The sequence below is a fragment of the Protomyctophum bolini genome, assembly GCF_963924005.1.
Source record: "Protomyctophum bolini genome assembly, chromosome: 17".
Taxonomy (NCBI): Eukaryota; Metazoa; Chordata; class Actinopteri; order Myctophiformes; family Myctophidae; genus Protomyctophum; species Protomyctophum bolini.
The window spans coordinates 41,799,876-41,818,196 of record NC_137878.1 but is presented as its reverse complement, the minus strand read 5'-3'; the positions used below and the strand labels follow the sequence as shown (position 1 = coordinate 41,818,196).

The following is an 18,321-nucleotide window of genomic DNA, read 5'->3' as shown; positions in this document are numbered from 1 at the left end:
TGATGTAGTTCTATAGTGTCTCACCACCGTGTGGCGCTGTGTGTCTCCCCTCATGGACACAACGATGTAGTTCTATAGTGTCTCACCACCGTGTGGCGCTGTGTGTCTCCTCATGGACACAACGATGTAGTTCTATAGTGTCTCACCACCGTGTGGCGCTGTGTGTCTCCTCATAGACACAATGATGTAGTTCTATAGTGTCTCACCACCGTGTGGCGCTGTGTGTCTCTCCTCATGGACACAACGATGTAGTTCTATAGTGTCTCACCACCGTGTGGCGCTGTGTGTCTCTCCTCATAGACACAATGATGTAGTTCTATAGTGTCTCACCACCGTGTGGCGCTGTGTGTCTCTCCTCATAGACACAACGATGTAGTTCTATAGTGTCTCACCACCGTGTGGCGCTGTGTGTCTCCTCATAGACACAATGATGTAGTTCTATAGTGTCTCACCACCGTGTGGCGCTGTGTGTCTCCTCATGGACACAACGATGTAGTTCTATAGTGTCTCACCACCGTGTGGCGCTGTGTCTCTCCTCATGGACACAACGTTGTTGTTCTAGCGTCTCACCACCGTGTGGCGCTGTGTGTCTCTCCTCCCAACATGCAACAGGGGGACAGAGGCGGTCCTGGGCCGGTGGGACCTCAAGGGTTAAAAGGAAACGCATACCCAGGACCAGAGGTGAGTCACGCATGCACACACACACGCTTGCATGCACGCACACACTGTGTGCACGCACTGCGCGCACGCACTGCACGCACGCACACACAAACTGTACGCATTTCAATTGCACTTAGTTTTTTTTTGCACGTCGGAACTTTTCTCACTGGACGAGTTGCAGGCGTACCGATCATACCGGTGCACGCTGTGCTTGGCCCAGTGCATGATGGGAAATGTATTATTTAAAATAAAACTCCATCATTGATTCACTTCATACTGTAAACCGACCTGTTTTAATTCACTCATAGTGTAAACCAACCTGTGTTTTAATTCACTCATAGTGTAAACCAACCTGTGTTTTAATTCACTCATAGTGTAAACCAACCTGTGTTTTAATTCACTCATAGTGTAAACCAACCTGTGTTTTAATTCACTCATATACCATGTAATGTTCTCAGGTCAAATATTGATATGCGATTAAAGTGTAATTAAGTAATTAGATAGATTTATTCATAAGTCCCAGCCCATATTGGACTGACTTCCTCTATACTTGATTGACAGGGACCACCAGGGTTACCGGGGCAACCAGGAGAGATTGGAGCAGAGGGCACCGGATTACCTGGACCTAAGGTACACGCACGCACGCACACACACACACACACACACACACACACACACACACACACACACACACGCACGCACATACACACACACACTGTACCTGGACCTATAAGGTCCACGCACACACATAAATGGTAAATGGTGCATTTATATAGCGCCTTTATCCAAGGCGCTTTACAGAGATTGTGCATTACATTCACCCATTCACACACCGATGGCGGCGGAAACCATGCAAGGCACCAACCTGCACATCGGGAGCAATCAGGGGTTCAGAGTCTTGCTCAAGGACACTTTGAATGTAACTCTGGGGGAAACCCACAGGGATCGAACCGGCAACCATCCAGGCACTCTATATCCCTGAGGCACCGCCACCCTGAACCACATACACACACACACACACACACACACACACACACACACACACACACACACACACACACACACACACACACATTATACATGCACGCAATCACGCACGCACAAAGGGTAGGCCTTATACCTGGAGCTCGGGAAGCTAGGTTCCGTGCATAAAGTGTGATGTGATGCCTCTTCTCTTGGAACTATGACTGGTGGCCTTCTGTCATCACTTGCACACAGGATTAGAGCAATTTATAAAAAACATATCTATAAAAATATGTGCACAACCGCACGCACTGCACGCATCTGAGAGTCTAAATGTCATGTCAGAGCCCTTACCGGTCGGTTCTGTTCCATTTCCACACACCCAGCTTTAAACAAACAGTGTGTGTGTGTGTGTGTGTGTGTGTGTGTGTGTGTGTGTGTGTGTGTGTGTGTGTGTGTGTGTGTGAGACTGTGTGTGTGTGTGTGTGTGTGTGTGTGTGTGTGTGTGTGTGTGTGTGTGTGTGTGTGTGTTTGCTTTGGAGTTGCCCAAACTGCAAGTGCACATTTGAGTGAGGAGTCTGCTATAAACACAACACCAGATATATAGCTAGATAGCTATAAACACAACACTAGTTATCTAGATAGCTATAAACACAACACCAGATATCTCGATACTGTGTTGTCTTTCAGGGGACAGACAGAGTAATACTGTGTTGTCTCTCAGGGGACAGACAGAGTGATATTGTGTTGTCTTTCAGGGGACAGACAGAGTGATATTGTGTTGTCTTTCAGGGGACAGACAGAGTAATACTGTGTTGTCTTTCAGGGGGACAGAGTAATATTGTGTTGTCTCTCAGGGGACAGACAGAGTAATATTGTGTTGTCTTTCAGGGGGACAGACAGAGTAATATTGTGTTGTCTTTCAGGGGGACAGACCGAGTAATACTGTGTTGTCTTTCAGGGGACAGACAGAGTGTAATACTGTGTTGTCTTTCATGGGGACAGACAGAGTGTAATACTGTGTTGTCTTTCAGGGGGACAGACAGAGTAATATTGTGTTGTCTTTCAGAGGGACAGACAGAGTGTAATACTGTGTTGTCTTTCAGGGGGACAGACAGAGTAATATTGTGTTGTCTTTCAGGGGGACAGAGGCGCGGCAGGGATCCCGGGACCCTCGGGACCTCCGGGGATCGGCCTGTTCGGCCCCAAGGTCGGTGAACATGTCGGACTGTCGCTGACACAGAGTCTGACCTCATTCACACATCCTACCCAGCTGTAGAGAACGCCTAACTCTGACCTCATTCACACATCCTACCCAGCTGTAGAGCACACCCAACTCTGACCTCATTCACACATCCTACCCAGCTGTAGAGAGCGCCCAACTCTGACCTCATTCACACATCCTACCCATCTGTAGAGAGCGCCCAACTCTGACCTCATTCACACATCCTACCCAGCTGTAGAGAGCACCCCACTCTGACCTCATTCACACATCCTACCCAGTTGTAGAGAACACCCAACTCTGACCTCATCCACACATCCTACCAGCTGTATAGAGAGCGCCCAACTCTGACCTCATTCACACATCCTACCCAGCTGTAGAGAGAGCACCCAACTCTGACCTCATTCACACATCCTACCCAGCTGTAGAGAGCGTTCAACTCTGACCTCATTCACACATCCTACCCAGCTGTAGAGAGCGCCCAACTCTGACCTCATTCACACATCCTACCCAGCTGTAGAGAGCACCCAACTCTGACCTCATTCACACATCCTACCCAGCTGTAGAGAGCACCCAACTCTGACCTCATTCACACATCCTACCCGCTGTAGAGAGAGCACCCAACTCTGACCTCATTCACACATCCTACCCAGCTGTAGAGAGCGCCCAACTCTGACCTCATTCACACATCCTACCCAGCTGTAGAGAGCACCCAACTCTGACCTCATTCACACATCCTACCCAGCTGTAGAGAGAGCGCCCCACTCTGACCTCATTCACACATCCTACCCAGCTGTAGAGAGCGCCCAACTCTGACCTCATTCACACATCCTACCCAGCTGTAGAGCACCAAAATGTGTACTTTTACTCGATCCACTACAATCACAATTACACCACAATGCGTCGGAAAGCTTGTAGATCTGCTATTTTCGATAGCTTTTGTACACATTTTGAACTTGTGAAGTGGGACATTCTGCAATATGAATTACTTTTACTTTTAGTACTTTGTATTTTTACTCAAGTGCATTTTCAAGTCCGTACTTTTACTTGTAGTTCTATATTGCAGTATTGGTACTTTTTGCACCACTGCTTATATGAGACGATACTAAGATGTTATTCTCCAATAAATAGTCGTCTCTCTGCATTATGTACGTGTTTATATACTTATGCTTACTGTAAGAGCCTACATTGTGAACGGTGTAATGACATAGTTCTGCACTACATTTCCCAGGGTTCTGTGGGGCAGTCGGGGCCTCCGGGTTTACATGGGCTCCCAGGAGAAGGTATCCAGGGGCCAAAGGTATGGGACGGACGGACGGACAGACAGACAGACAGACAGACAGACAGACAGACAGACAGACAGACAGACAGACAGACAGACAGACAGACAGACAGACAGACAGACAGACAGACAGACAGGCAGACAGACAGACAGACAGACAGACAGACAGACAGACAGACAGACAGACAGACAGACAGACAGACAGACGGACAGACAGACACTGTGAAATAAGATAATAATAAAATAACCAAACTTGCTGTGTTGTTTCTCGACCCGTCTCTCTCTCTCTGTCCTCTAGGGGGAGCCTGGGTTCCAGGGCCCGATGGGCCCCCGGGGGCCCCCAGGGGAAAGCCTGCCAGGGGAAAAGGTACCGACACACACACACACACACACACACACACACACACACACACACGGCTGTTACCATTAGGACATACTGCTCTGCCATTATTCAGCACACAGATAATTAATTGCGATTAACGTGTGTGTGTGTGTGTGTGCGTGCGTGCGTGCGTGCGTGCGTGCGTGCGTGCGTGCGTGCGTGCGTGCGTGCGTGCGTGCGTGCGTGCGTGCGTGCGTGCGTGCGTGTGCGTGTGCGTGTGTTGCAGGGGGACCGGGGTATCTCAGGAGATCGGGGGAAGAGAGGAGATAAGGGAGACTTCGGAGAGTCAGGATCTGCAGGACCAATGGTATACTGTGACCTTTGACCTCCGGTGTATTATGACCATACATTACAATCATTAACTTTGTTTTTGTGTGCAGCGGTTATTGTGTGTAGAACAACCAGGGTTACGTTCATAACCTTTAGAGTTCTAATCAGAGGTAAATGTTGCAGGGCCGGTCTGGAGCCAAGGGAGACCCTGGACTGACTGTGAGTAATTCACAATTCATGGCTGACGTGCTCTCAGTAAAACGTTTATTTTGTGCAGTATTAGTATTATATTTATATATTTTTTTGTTTTTTGTCCACAGAGAGACGAGGTCATCAGGATAATAAAGGAGATCTGTGGTAAGATGATGTCACTGGTAGGATGATGTCACACTGTGGTAAGATGATGTCACTGGTAGGATGATGTCACTGGTATTTTTAGTTCTGCTTTTGACTCTTCACTGGAGTATGTATACTTTACTATAGTTACTCACAGCGTCTCGCGTCGCGTCTCGTCTCACAGGCTGCGGTCTGAAGTGCCGAGAGCGCCCCCTGGAGCTGGTGTTCGTCATCGACAGCTCGGAGAGCGTGGGGCCCGAGAACTTCGAGCTGGTCAAGGACTTCGTCAACGGCCTGGTGGACCGCGTGGCGGTGTCGCGCGAGGCCAGCCGAGTGGGCGTGGTCCTCTACAGCCACGCCCACACGGTGGTGGTCAGTCTGAGCCAGCAGGCCAGCCAGGATGACATCAAGGTACGGTAACTATTACGTTTATACTGTAAATCAGGATGACATCAAGGTACGGTAACTATTACGTTTATACTGTAAATCAGGATGACATCAAGGTACGGTAACTATTACATACTGTAAATCAGGATGACATCAAGGTACGGTAACTATTACATACTGTAAATCAGGATGACATCAAGGTACGGTAACTATTACGTTTATACTGTAAATCAGGATGACATCAAGGTACGGATTACCGTTTATACTGTAAATCAGGAACTATTACTGTTTATACTGTAAATCAGGAACTATTACTGTTTATACTGTAAATCAGGAACTATTACTGTAAATCAGGAAGACATTAAGGTAGCGGTGGAACTTAACACTGTGTCCGTGTACCGTGCGTTGCAGTGGAACGTAACGCTGTGTCCGTGTACCGTGCGTTGCGGTGGAACTTAACGCTGTGTCCGTGTACCGTGCGTTGCGGTGGAACTTAACGCTGTGTCCGTGTACCGTGCGTTGCGGTGGAACTTAACACTGTGTCCGTGTACCGTGCGTTGCGGTGGAACTTAACACTGTGTCCGTGTACTGTGCGTTGCGGTGGAACTTAACGCTGTGTCCGTGTACTGTGCGTTGCGGTGGAACTTAACACTGTGTCCGTGTACTGTGCGTTGCGGTGGAACTTAACACTGTGTCCGTGTACCGTGCGTTGCAGTGGAACGTAACGCTGTGTCCGTGTACCGTGCGTTGCGGTGGAACTTAACGCTGTGTCCGTGTACCGTGCGTTGCGGTGGAACTTAACGCTGTGTCCGTGTACCGTGCGTTGCAGTGGAACTTAACGCTGTGTCCGTGTACCGTGCATTGCAGGCGGCGGTGAGGAAGATGCCGTACCTCGGCGAGGGCACCTTCACGGGCAGCGCCATCCTGCGCGCGGGCCAGCTGTTCCGCGCCTCGCGGCCCGGCGTCCGCAAGCTGGCGCTGGTGCTGACGGACGGCCTGGCGGACCGGCGCGACGCCACGCAGCCCGAGGAGGCGGCGGCCGTGCTGCACGCCATGGGGGTGGAGCTCCTGGTCATCGGCGTGGTGGACCGCGGCGACCCCATGTACGCCGAGTTCCGCCAGGAGATGACCGCCGTGGCCTCGGAGCCCGCCGACCAGCACCTCTACCTCATCCACGACTTTGCCGCGCTGCCCGGTGAGCTGGGGATGGCATTGATTAGTTTTAGTCGACGAAAACCACACTGAGCCGTCCATGAGGTTAATAGAATCAGACAGCCGCCTACACATACGTTTGTAAATGGGTGAAGTGGCCCTTTAATAGAATCAGACAGCCGCCTACACATACGTTTGTAAATGGGTGAAGTGGCCCTTTAATAGAATCAGACAGCCGCCTACACATACGTTTGTAAATGGGTGAAGTGGCCCTTTAATAGAATCAGACAGCCGCCTACACATACGTTTGTAAATGGGTGAAGTGGCCCTTTAATAGGGACACAAATAATTGCAATGTTTCTGTCCCGTCATTGTGACCTCATTGTGACCTCATTGTGACCTCATTGTGACCTCATCAGCTCTAGAGAGCCAGCTGCTGGGTCGTATCTGTGAGAACGAGGACGGTGGAACCGTGTTCAGCCCCGGACCCCGACCCCCCCTGGTGGCCGTCCCCACGCACCACACCCTCCACACGCCCGCCTCACACCACTACGACCTCCCAGACAGACAGGTGAGCAGACAGACAGACAGACAGACAGACAGACAGACAGACAGACAGACAGACAGACAGACAGACAGACAGACAGACAGACAGACAGGTGAGCAGAACCCCCCCCCCCATCCACAAGGAGGAGCAGTGCACCAAATAATTATGGGAATTGTAGTCCAGTAGCCCAGTGTTTGTGACATCATGGACACTGCTAAAATCTGAAATATCTAAAACCACAAATCACGTAAAGACCCACCAGGAAAGTGTTCTGAATCTTCTAAACAAGCTCAGAGCTTGTAGCTCTGCTATTTTTGAAAAATCGTGAAAATGTGGCGCAAACTTTGAATATATATTCTTTCAGAGCGAACATTTTTAACTCAAATCTTTTGCTTCTGATGGGGCTCGGCAGCCCAATAACTATAATTTTTGGGGGTCCTTGACATGAAATATTGAGCACCACTGATATAGAAACATAGGGTTTTCTGAAAACTAGCCATAGGATTTAGAAGATATTTTTTCTACTCTGTCTGTGTCTCATAGGAGGGCTGTGGGCAGTTCAGAAACCGTCTTCCAGTGACATCATCATCGATGGGGAATACAAGCCAATAGAAACTGTAGGCTTTCTAGTGCTGAAAAGTTGCAATGAGAAAATGGAAGCCATCGTTCTCACGATGATGAACATCTAAAAGAAATTGTAAAAAAAAATATTATTTAAAATAAATCTGCCTAATGATGATGTCACTGGAGGACGGTTTCTGAACTGCCCACAGCCCTCCTATGAGACACAGACTGAGTAGAAAACAATCGTGCCATTTTATAATGATTATTAGTGAGGACCTGTTATAATGAAGATAGGTTGAAAAGTGGTGAAGTGGTCCTTTAATGTAAGACAAATTTGTAAACGTCTGTGTACGTTTTTCCCAGCATGCACCTCCGGTGGCGACCACGCCCCCAACCGCCACACAGCTTCCAGATCAGCTGACGGCCGTCACCGCGGAGGCCACGCCCTTCTATGACGAGGAGGAGGAGGAGGAAGAGGAGGAGTCCTCTAACGAGCTCCCGGGCCTCATCACCTCCGCCACCGCCGCAGCGCCCCCGGTGGATGGGAGGAGAGAGCAGAGACCTCCCCCCGTCATCTCGGTGATGGGACCCCAGACCCCCCCCAACAACTGGCTCTACGGGGGTCCGCACACCACCACGGCCCCGCCCTCTGACATCACGGAGGTCTTTGTACCAGGTAGGACGGACGGACAGACAGGCCGACAGGCAGGCAGGCAGGCAGACAGACAGACAGACAGACAGACAGACAGACAGACAGACAGACAGACAGACAGACAGGCAGGCCAACAGACAGGCAGGCAGACAGACAGACAGACAGATCTTTGTACCAGGTTAGTCAGTGGTTCCCAAAGTGGGGTCCTTGAGGGAGTTCCAGGGGGTCCCCAGCTAAATGATAGATCCAGGGGGTCCCCAGCTAAATGATAGATCCAGGGGGTCCCCAGGGGGTCCCCCTGCAGCTAAATGATAGTTTGGAACCAAATGGTCCTTTTATGGGTCTGTAACTCTGAGAGTGTACACAGAGTTAAACTAACAATGATTTCACGCTGTATAAATGTGGGTCCCAGAGATAGAAATGCCATTAAAATGGGGGACTGGAGCCTGCCGTCAGGATAACGTGGTTATTTTAACATTCTAGAGGTAGCCTGCGGTCAGAGTGGAGGATTTAATACATTATATTTTTAACTTACCATTTTTTGGTTGAGTGATGCTCGGAGTTGGAGGACGTGGTTGTACTTTGCAGCCACGCTGGATCGCTGGGGGCACTTCAGTTTAAAAGGAGAATTCCATGCTAGAAGGCCTGCATTTGTAGTCGTTACGTCCCCACCAAAGAGGTCCAGGTGTCGCTTGTAGATCAGCTATTTTCATGTGTAAAATTACAACTGCATCAAGGCCCGCCAAAATACATTTTAGTCGCCTAAATCAACTGTAGATTTAGTCGACTAAAATCTTATGATATTTAGTCGACTAAAACTAGACTAACGCCAAAACATTCCGGGTGACTAAAATGTGACTATAAAAACTAAATGAATACTATTCAAGACTAAAACTAAAATCAAAATCTGCTGCCAAAAACAACACCTGCAGTCTCCAATGTTGTGTGTTTAACTTATACCTCATTAGTTAGTGCAACCTGCATTGAGTTTTACACAAAGCTTGTCTTCTCATGCACTCCTCTGTCCTGGACCATAACAGTATACGTTACATGACACTGTGTGTCTCTACACAATTATGTTACCTGTTTCCTGTTACCTGTTTCTGGTCATGTGACCCCAAGCATCCAATACCACGACAGGACAGTTATTACCAGGCTGTTTTGCCATTCACTGGCTGCTTTTGGTGTTTTAAGCATTATGTCATGCTTTAGCTGTTGGAAAATAGCAGATCTACAAGCTGGTAGCTCTGCTATTTTTGAAGAGTCGTGAAAATGTGGCGCAAATCTTTGAATATATTCTTTCAGAGTGGACGTTTTTAACTCAAATCTTTGAATATATTCTTTCAGAGTGGACGTTTTTAACTCAAATCTTTGAATATATTCTTTCAGAGTGAACGTTTTTAACTCAAATCTTTGAATATATTCTTTCAGAGTGAACGTTTTTAACTCAAATCTTTGAATATATTCTTTCAGAGTGGACGTTTTTAACTCAAATCTTTGAATATATTCTTTCAGAGTGGACGTTTTTAACTCAAATCTTTGAATATATTCTTTCAGAGTGAACATTTTTAACTCAAATCTTTGAATATATTCTTTCAGAGTGAACGTTTTTAACTCAAATCTTTGAATATATTCTTTCAGAGTGGACGTTTTTAACTCAAATCTTTGAATATATTCTTTCAGAGTGGACGTTTTTAACTCAAATCTTTGAATATATTCTTTCAGAGTGGACGTTTTTAACTCAAATCTTTGAATATATTCTTTCAGAGTGGACGTTTTTAACTCAAATCTTTGAATATATTCTTTCAGAGTGGACGTTTTTAACTCAAATCTTTGAATATATTCTTTCAGAGTGGACGTTTTTAACTCAAATCTTTGAATATATTCTTTCAGAGTGGACGTTTTTAACTTAAATCTTTGAATATATTCTTTCAGAGTGAACGTTTTTAACTCAAATCTTTGAATATATTCTTTCAGAGTGGACGTTTTTAACTCAAATCTTTGAATATATTCTTTCAGAGTGGACGTTTTTAACTCAAATCTTTGCTTCTGGGAGGGGGGGGGGGTCCCTGGAACAACATATTGTTGCTTGTTCATAAGTCCTATATTATAGAACTGAGACGGGCCTGCTTGTTCATATAAGTCCTATACTTATGGGAACAAACGATCTTGAGGCCCTGATGGTAAAATATGGTATAGAGGGTACAGTATGCGCATGCTTAAAGTGAATGGCAAATGCAGATATACAGTAGGACTTTTATCTGTGGATGTCTGGGCTGTCGAGGCCAGAAAGATAGTTCTGTGGTGTCCTTCCAGACCCCGGACCCTGGCGTCAGTAACATTGTAACATGTTGTGTCCTTCCAGACCCCGGACCCTGCCCGTCAGTAACATTGTAACATGTTGTGTCCTTCCAGACCCCGGACCCTGCCGTCAGTAACATTGTAACATTGTGTCCTAACAGGGCGAGGCTGTGGTGTCCCCCTGGACCCCGGACCCTGCCGTCAGTAACATTGTAACATGTTGTGTCCTCTCCAGGGAGAGGCTGCGGTGTCCCCCTGGACCCCGGACCCTGCCGTCAGTAACATTGTAACATTGTGTCCTAAGAGGGCGAGGCTGTGGTGTCCCTCTGGACCCCGGACCCTGCCGTCAGTAACATTGTAACATGTTGTGTCCTAACAGGGCGAGGCTGCGGTGTCCCCCTGGACCCCGGACCCTGCCGTCAGTAACATTGTAACATGTTGTGTCCTAACAGGGCGAGGCTGCGGTGTCCCCCTGGACCCCGGACCCTGCCGTCAGTACGTGGTGAAGTGGTACTACGACCCCGAGGCCAACGCCTGCGCCCAGTTCTGGTACGGAGGTTGCCAGGGCAACGCCAACAACTTCGACACGGAAACCAACTGCAAGGACGCGTGCGTCTACACGTAACGAAGCGCGTATCACCGGACGCTATAAGGGGCCGGGGGGGGGGGGGGGGGGGGAGGAGGGAGGGGCTAGACGGGGGGTCAAGTGGGCACTAGGGGTCAGGGACATCTGGGCTCCTCCATGTAATGTAAAGCCCGATAATCACACCGAAGGGTCGAGACGCAAGTTCAGGTTCATTCATTTGTTTTGTCCCCGAAGTGTGATTTGGTGTAACAGCAAAAGTATGATAGCAGGCAGACAACACCAATCATCACAATAAAACACAGTGAAAAGCATAAGAATAAAGGATGGCAGTTCAGGGTATCAGAGTAGCGTTGGAGGAATCCATCAACAATTACAAAAACAGTCATCGTCGTCGTCGAGATCTGCGATACAAGCTGCTTCCACTGGTCTCTGTTGCTCATCGCCAAAACCAAGTTCAAGATCACGAACACACAAAAACAGTCAATTAGTTCATACGAGAAGTGGCAAAGTTATAAGAAGCGAAAAACCTCCTCCTCCTATCAGCATTTAAAGCCTGGATAGACGCAGTCAAGTACGAAGGAGAAGTATCTATTACTAGTGGGACCTTTAGACCTTCAGGCTCCAGGGAGTCCCTGCTAAATGAAAAGGTGTTGAATTGAGTGGCAACGCACCGACCACTAGCGATCCCAGAGCGTATTTCCTATAAGCATAATTACTGTACACATATAGTGTGTGTGCATGTGTATAAGTGCACGTGAGCGCGCGCGCACACACACACACACACACACACACACACACACACACACACACACACACACACACACACACACACACACACACACACACACACACACACACACACACACACACACACACACGGTAATACTTTCACGTTATTGTCTTAACTGCCGCAATAGTTGCTTTTACTGACTGTAAATATAATGTCTCAAGTCCTTATTTCTTACATAGCGGTGACTGCATGGCAACCCGAACTTGTTACCGAATCAAAGGTTTCATGGTCACGTGATTCAGGAGCCAATGGGACGCTTCCGTTCCAGCTTAAAGAAATCCATAGCAATACATTCGGCTTTCGATTTGTGGAACCATCAAAAGGCAGCCACTGCTATGCTCTCTCTCTCACTCTCTCTCCTCTCTCTCTCTCTCTCTCTCTCTCTCTCTGTTTCTCTCTCTCACACTCTGTCTCTCTCCCTCTCACTCTGTTTCTCTCTCTCTTTCTCACTCTCACACTCTGTCTCTCTATCTCTCACACTGTCTCTCTCTCTATCTCTCACACTGTCTGTCTCTCTCTCTATCTATCTCTCTCTCTCTCTCTCTCTCTCTCTTTCTCACTCTCACACTCTGTCTCTCTATCTCTCACACTGTCTCTCTCTCTATCTCTCTCTCTCTCACACTGTCTGTCTCTCTCTCTATCTATCTCTCTCTCTCTCTCTCTCTCTCTCTCTCTCTCTCTCTCTCTCTTTCTCACTCTCACACTCTGTCTCTCTATCTCTCACACTGTCTCTCTCTCTATCTCTCTCTCTCTCACACTGTCTGTCTCTCTCTCTATCTATCTCTCTCTCTCTCTCTCTCTCTCTCTCTCTCTCTCTCTCTCTATTAGAGATGATATGTTTAAAAAAGGACAACGCTTGAAGACTTGACTGTAAAATATGTTGTTTCATTGTTTAACTCTTTAAAGGCTTTAGAAGGAATTATTATAAACTCAGACATATACATAACAGTAGACCTGGTTAGCACACCAAAGCCACATATTTAAATACATAACAAACATTATATATATATATCATGCATTGTATTTAACATTTTGTGACCATTTCAATGGACTGTATATATAAGTGACAACTTTGGAGAAATTAGAATAAACTTGATTTTGAAAGTACAATGATCGGTGTTGTGTATTATATATTATATATTTTATATATATTATATTCTGGGAGGAGACCCCGGGGCAGACCAAGGACCACGTCCCACTGGGAGGAGACCCCGGGGCAGACCAAGGACCACGTCCCACTGGGAGGAGACCCCGGGGCAGACCAAGGACCACGTCCCACTGGGAGGAGACCCCGGGGCAGACCAAGGACCACGTCCCACTGGGAGGAGACCCCGGGGCAGATAAAGGACCACGTCCCACTGGGAGGAGACCCCGGGGCAGATCAAGGACCACGTCCCACTGGGAGGAGACCCCGGGGCAGATCAAGGACCACGTCCCACTGGGAGGAGACCCCCGGGGGGGCAGACCAAGGACCACGTCCCACTGGGAGGAGACCCCGGGGCAGACCAAGGATCACGTCCCACTGGGAGGAGACCCCGGGGCAGATCAAGGACCACGTCCCACTGGGAGGAGACCCCGGGGCAGATCAAGGACCACGTCCCACTGGGAGGAGACCCCCGGGGCAGATCAAGGACCACGTCCCACTGGGAGGAGACCCCCGGGGGCAGACCAAGGATCACGTCCCACTGGGAGGAGACCCCCGGGGCAGATCAAGGACCACGTCCCACTGGGAGGAGACCCCGGGGCAGACCAAGGACCACGTCCCACTGGGAGGAGACCCCCAGTGTCATGGCCACCTCAATGCATTTCCAATGGGAGTCACATGGTTTCATGACACAACATTGTTGCATGGCTGTCTTCTGCCCCCCCCCCCCCCCCCCCTCCCCCCATGCAACAAGGTTGTGTCATGAAACCATGTGACTCCCATTGGAAATGCATTGGGAGCTTGCATCAGTAAACAAGTCTCATGCATCAGCTATACAGCAATCTGTTGTGAAGGCCTTATAGTTCAGTCAGGTATACTCGAGGGGTGTATTCAGTGTTTTTCGCTGACTTGGCAGTCAGCTGACCAATCGGGCGGGGCAGTCAGCTGACCAATCGGGTGGGGTATAGGCTCACCTAAGACTGCGTTCTTCGGATGCTTTGTGGGTTGGAAATACAAGCATTATTCTGAGTATACTTGCGGGAAAAGGCCGACAAAAACATGAGGTGAAAATGCAAATGATGTGGTGGACAGAAAACATTGTCCACATTGTCCAAGAAGAGCCAATGCAAACCTAAGAAAGCATCTTAACTCAGTCCATGAGGCTCCCTCACATGGACCAACACCACTAAAACAGACAAAGATCGGTTTTAACCCATTCTGACCTGAGATCAGATTCATACGAGGTGTTCCACTGGACACACACTGGTCTGATTAACCCATTCTGACCTGAGATCAGATTCTAAAAATGTCAGTCGTTCTTTGATTTTTCAAAAATAGCAGACCTACAAGCTCATAGCGCGCCACTCGGTGGCGCGCTATGAGCTTGTAGATCTGCTATTTTTCAATAGCTAAAGCATAACATGATGCTAACACCAAAATGGGTTCCCGTTCAGAATGGGTTAAATGGCCACAGTAGCATGATGTCACCAAGAGTCAACTTGACAAAATGATTGCTAGGTAGCCTATATGTTGTTGAGGAAATGCTTCCCCTCTCAACGGCACCCTGGGCAAGACCGCAACTGAAAAAACTCTCAGCGGAAGTGCGGGATTTTAGCGGAAGTATCGGCGTAGGAAATTACGTTGATGCTTTAACAAATCAGTTTACGTTCTCCGCGAATGAAACAAGTGTTGTGATTGGTCGGGAAAATATTGTATATCCGGGGGAAATACATCTGCCGGATATTCCGGAGGATACAACCGCCGATAGCTTCTCTGCCTTATAGGTTGTGACCAGGCTTTTCTTTTCGCAAATAAGTAAGCCTGGGACCGAGGCTATCTCAACGTCTGTTCCTTTCAGAAGCACTGGTCAGCAAAATACCAGTGAAAGCAGGGCCAATGTGCAGAACAGTGAATAATTCTAAAATGGAAGATGAGCTCAAAAATACATTTGATGAATTAGAATATCTCTCTACCACTGCAGATTATAATATGGACTCATTTTGTATTTGATTATTATAAAAAAAACAATTGAAGGCAAGTTGAGGCTACAATAACGATGCCTGTCTACATTTCTGAGCATGTTTTATTGTTCCACTACATTTCATAATGTTTTTTCTCTTACCGTGCGACAGAACAAAAAACCTTTTAAATCGTTTTTAGTAAAGTAAAGTAACTTGAAAATAGTTACTTTCATAATTTAATAACTAGTAAAGTAACTAGTTACTTTTTTAGATAAGTAACTATAACTATAACGCTTTACTTTTTTCTTTAATACATTTTTTATCCCACGATTTTGTAACCCATTTTTCACCCCTGTGTCAATCCTCTAATGTGATCCTGGGCTCTACACACCCTCCGCCAACCTGGGGAGAGCAACGGACTTTAACTCATGCTTCCTTCATGCCTGAGTGTCCAAGTTGCTCCTTTACACCTGACAGGGGGGAGTTTCCCTGGTTGGACGTAGACGTAACTCTTTACTTTTTAAAAGTAACTTGAACAACACTGGGAACGATACAGCACCGCCACACAACCCAACGTAAGATCGCAACATCCGGTCTACATTTGTGGCTCTTCAAAATAAGAGCTGAACATGAACGCATGAATTATATTATAATTTATCAATAAATGCTAGCGATCTAAGAGGAAAGGCGTGAAAGGAAAGGAAAGGTACCATGTTTACCCAGGGTAACTGGACTAAGCTCAAGAACTTGTTTACAGCCAGGCCCGGCTCATAGAACATTTCATTACATTCATGGTAGAGGTTCAATGCCTTGCTCAAGGGCACTTCAGCGGTGGTAATTTTAACGTGCCGGTCCGGGGACACGAACTAGCGACCTTCCGATATCAAGACCGCTCCGCAAACCGTTCGGCCACCGCCAGAGTTAATGGTTAACGATGGTTGTGTAATCGTGCCGAGCAGGGAGGGGGGAAAAAAAATCACACCCGTGTGAAGTGAGGGGCACTCTTATCATCATACATACATCATCTCTGTCTGGCCAATCACAATGTGTGTCCTCGCTTTTCCGTCTTCACCTTATATCCTCAATAACGTATCTTGCTCAGCCAATCAAATCATCGCTATGGGGTGCTCAGCCAATCAAATCATCGCTATGGGGTGCTCAGCCAATGAAATCATTGCTCTGGGGTGCTCAGCCAATGAAATCATCGCTCTGGGGTGCTCAGCCATTCGAAATAACTTTGTGAGCAATCACGTCACCTGGCCCCGCCCCGCCCAGGTGCGGCGGCGGTGTCATTGGGGGTGAGGTTGTGGGGGGGGGGGGGGGGGGGGGGGTCGCGGTAGCGGTATCCGTACGGCCGCAGGTGATAGGTCAGGTAGGTCAGCTCGTACATCTCCACGGCCGCGATGTAGTGGAACGACACGGCGAAGTCCGCGCAGCAGCCTGGGCCCTGTAGAGCACAGAGACACGGATGGACTGTAGAGCACAGAGACACGGATGGACTGTAGAGCACAGAGACACGGATGGACTGTAGAGCACAGAGACACAGATGGACTGTAGAGCACAGAGACACAGATGGACTGTAGAGCACAGAGACACAGATGGACTGTAGAGCACAGAGACACAGATGGACTGTAGAGCACAGAGACACAGATGGACTGTAGAGCACAGAGACACAGATGGACTGTAGAGCACAGAGACACAGATGGACTGTAGAGCACAGAGACACAGAGGTACCTCTATTATGTTTACAGAACCTTAGCTCTGTAACGGGGTAGAGTTTACATACAGATCGTACCTCTGTAACGGGGTAGTGTTTACATACAGATCGTACCTCTGTAACGGGGTAGTGTTTACATACAGATCGTACCTCTGTAACGGGGTAGAGTTTACATACAGATCGTACCTCTGTAACGTGGTAGAGTTTACATACAGATCGTACCTTTGTAACGGGGTAGAGTTTACATACAGATCGTACCTCTGTAACGGGGTAGAGTTTACATACAGATCGTACCTCTGTAACGGGGTAGAGTTTACATACAGATCGTACCTCTGTAACGGGGTAGAGTTTACATACAGATCGTACCTTTGTAACGGGGTAGAGTTTACATACAGATCGTACCTCTGTAACGGGGTAGAGTTTACATACAGATCGTACCTCTGTAACGGGGTAGAGTTTACATACAGATCGTACCTTTGTAACGGGGTAGAGTTTACATACAGATCGTACCTCTGTAACGGGGTAGAGTTTACATACAGATCGTACCTTTGTAACGGGGTAGAGTTTACATACAGATCGTACCTCTGTAACGGGGTAGAGTTTACATACAGATCGTACCTTTGTAACGGGGTAGAGTTTACATACAGATCGTACCTCTGTAACGGGGTAGAGTTTACATACAGATCGTACCTTTGTAACGGGGTAGAGTTTACATACAGATCGTACCTCCGTAACGGGGTAGAGTTTACATACAGATCGTACCTCTGTAACGGGGTAGAGTTTACATACAGATCGTACCTCTGTAACGGGGTAGAGTTTACATACAGATCGTACCTCTGTAACGGGGTAGAGTTTACATACAGATCGTACCTCTGTAACGGGGTAGAGTTTACATACAGATCGTACCTCCGTAACGGGGTAGAGTTTACATACAGATCGTACCTTTGTAACGGGGTAGAGTTTACATACAGATCGTACCTCTGTAACGGGGTAGAGTTTACATACAGATCGTACCTCTGTAACGGGGTAGAGTTTACATACAGATCGTACCTCTGTAACGGGGTAGAGTTTACATACAGATCGTACCTCCGTAACGGGGTAGAGTTTACATACAGATCGTACCTCCGTAACGGGGTAGAGTTTACATACAGATCGTACCTCTGTAACGGGGTAGAGTTTACATACAGATCGTACCTCCGTAACGGGGTAGAGTTTACATACAGATCGTACCTCCGTAACGGGGTAGAGTTTACATACAGATCGTACCTCTGTAACGTGGTAGAGTTTACATACAGATCGTACCTCTGTAACGGGGTAGAGTTTACATACAGGTCGTACCTCTGTAACGGGGTAGAGTTTACATACAGATCGTACCTCTGTAACGGGGTAGAGTTTACATACAGAT

The 18,321-nt window shown here is 47.6% G+C and overlaps 2 protein-coding genes across 2 annotated transcripts in view; one reads left to right on the top strand and one right to left on the bottom strand.

Moving 5' to 3' along the window:
* The window catches only part of col28a1a (collagen, type XXVIII, alpha 1a), a gene marked incomplete at its 5' end in the record, with an annotated part of 38,807 nt that extends 27,452 nt beyond the window's left edge, over nt 1–11,355 (top strand). Inside the window, 13 exons of the mRNA XM_080787286.1 lie at nt 613–681; nt 1,222–1,290; nt 2,765–2,833; nt 4,077–4,145; nt 4,426–4,494; nt 4,736–4,816; nt 4,963–4,998; nt 5,100–5,136; nt 5,300–5,526; nt 6,370–6,697; nt 7,074–7,225; nt 8,129–8,441; nt 11,171–11,355. Of these exons, the coding sequence (XP_080643412.1) occupies nt 613–681; nt 1,222–1,290; nt 2,765–2,833; nt 4,077–4,145; nt 4,426–4,494; nt 4,736–4,816; nt 4,963–4,998; nt 5,100–5,136; nt 5,300–5,526; nt 6,370–6,697; nt 7,074–7,225; nt 8,129–8,441; nt 11,171–11,343 (1,692 nt within the window). The 3' untranslated portion in view covers nt 11,344–11,355. The remainder of the gene's footprint in view (nt 1–612; nt 682–1,221; nt 1,291–2,764; nt 2,834–4,076; nt 4,146–4,425; nt 4,495–4,735; nt 4,817–4,962; nt 4,999–5,099; nt 5,137–5,299; nt 5,527–6,369; nt 6,698–7,073; nt 7,226–8,128; nt 8,442–11,170) is intronic.
* Nucleotides 11,356–16,451: 5,096 nt separating this feature from the next.
* c1galt1a (core 1 synthase, glycoprotein-N-acetylgalactosamine 3-beta-galactosyltransferase 1a) overlaps nt 16,452–18,321 on the bottom strand; it is a gene marked incomplete at its 3' end in the record, with an annotated part of 11,623 nt that continues 9,753 nt past the window's right edge. Inside the window, exon 6 of the mRNA XM_080787285.1 lies at nt 16,452–16,646. Within this exon, the coding sequence (XP_080643411.1) occupies nt 16,452–16,646 (195 nt within the window). The remainder of the gene's footprint in view (nt 16,647–18,321) is intronic.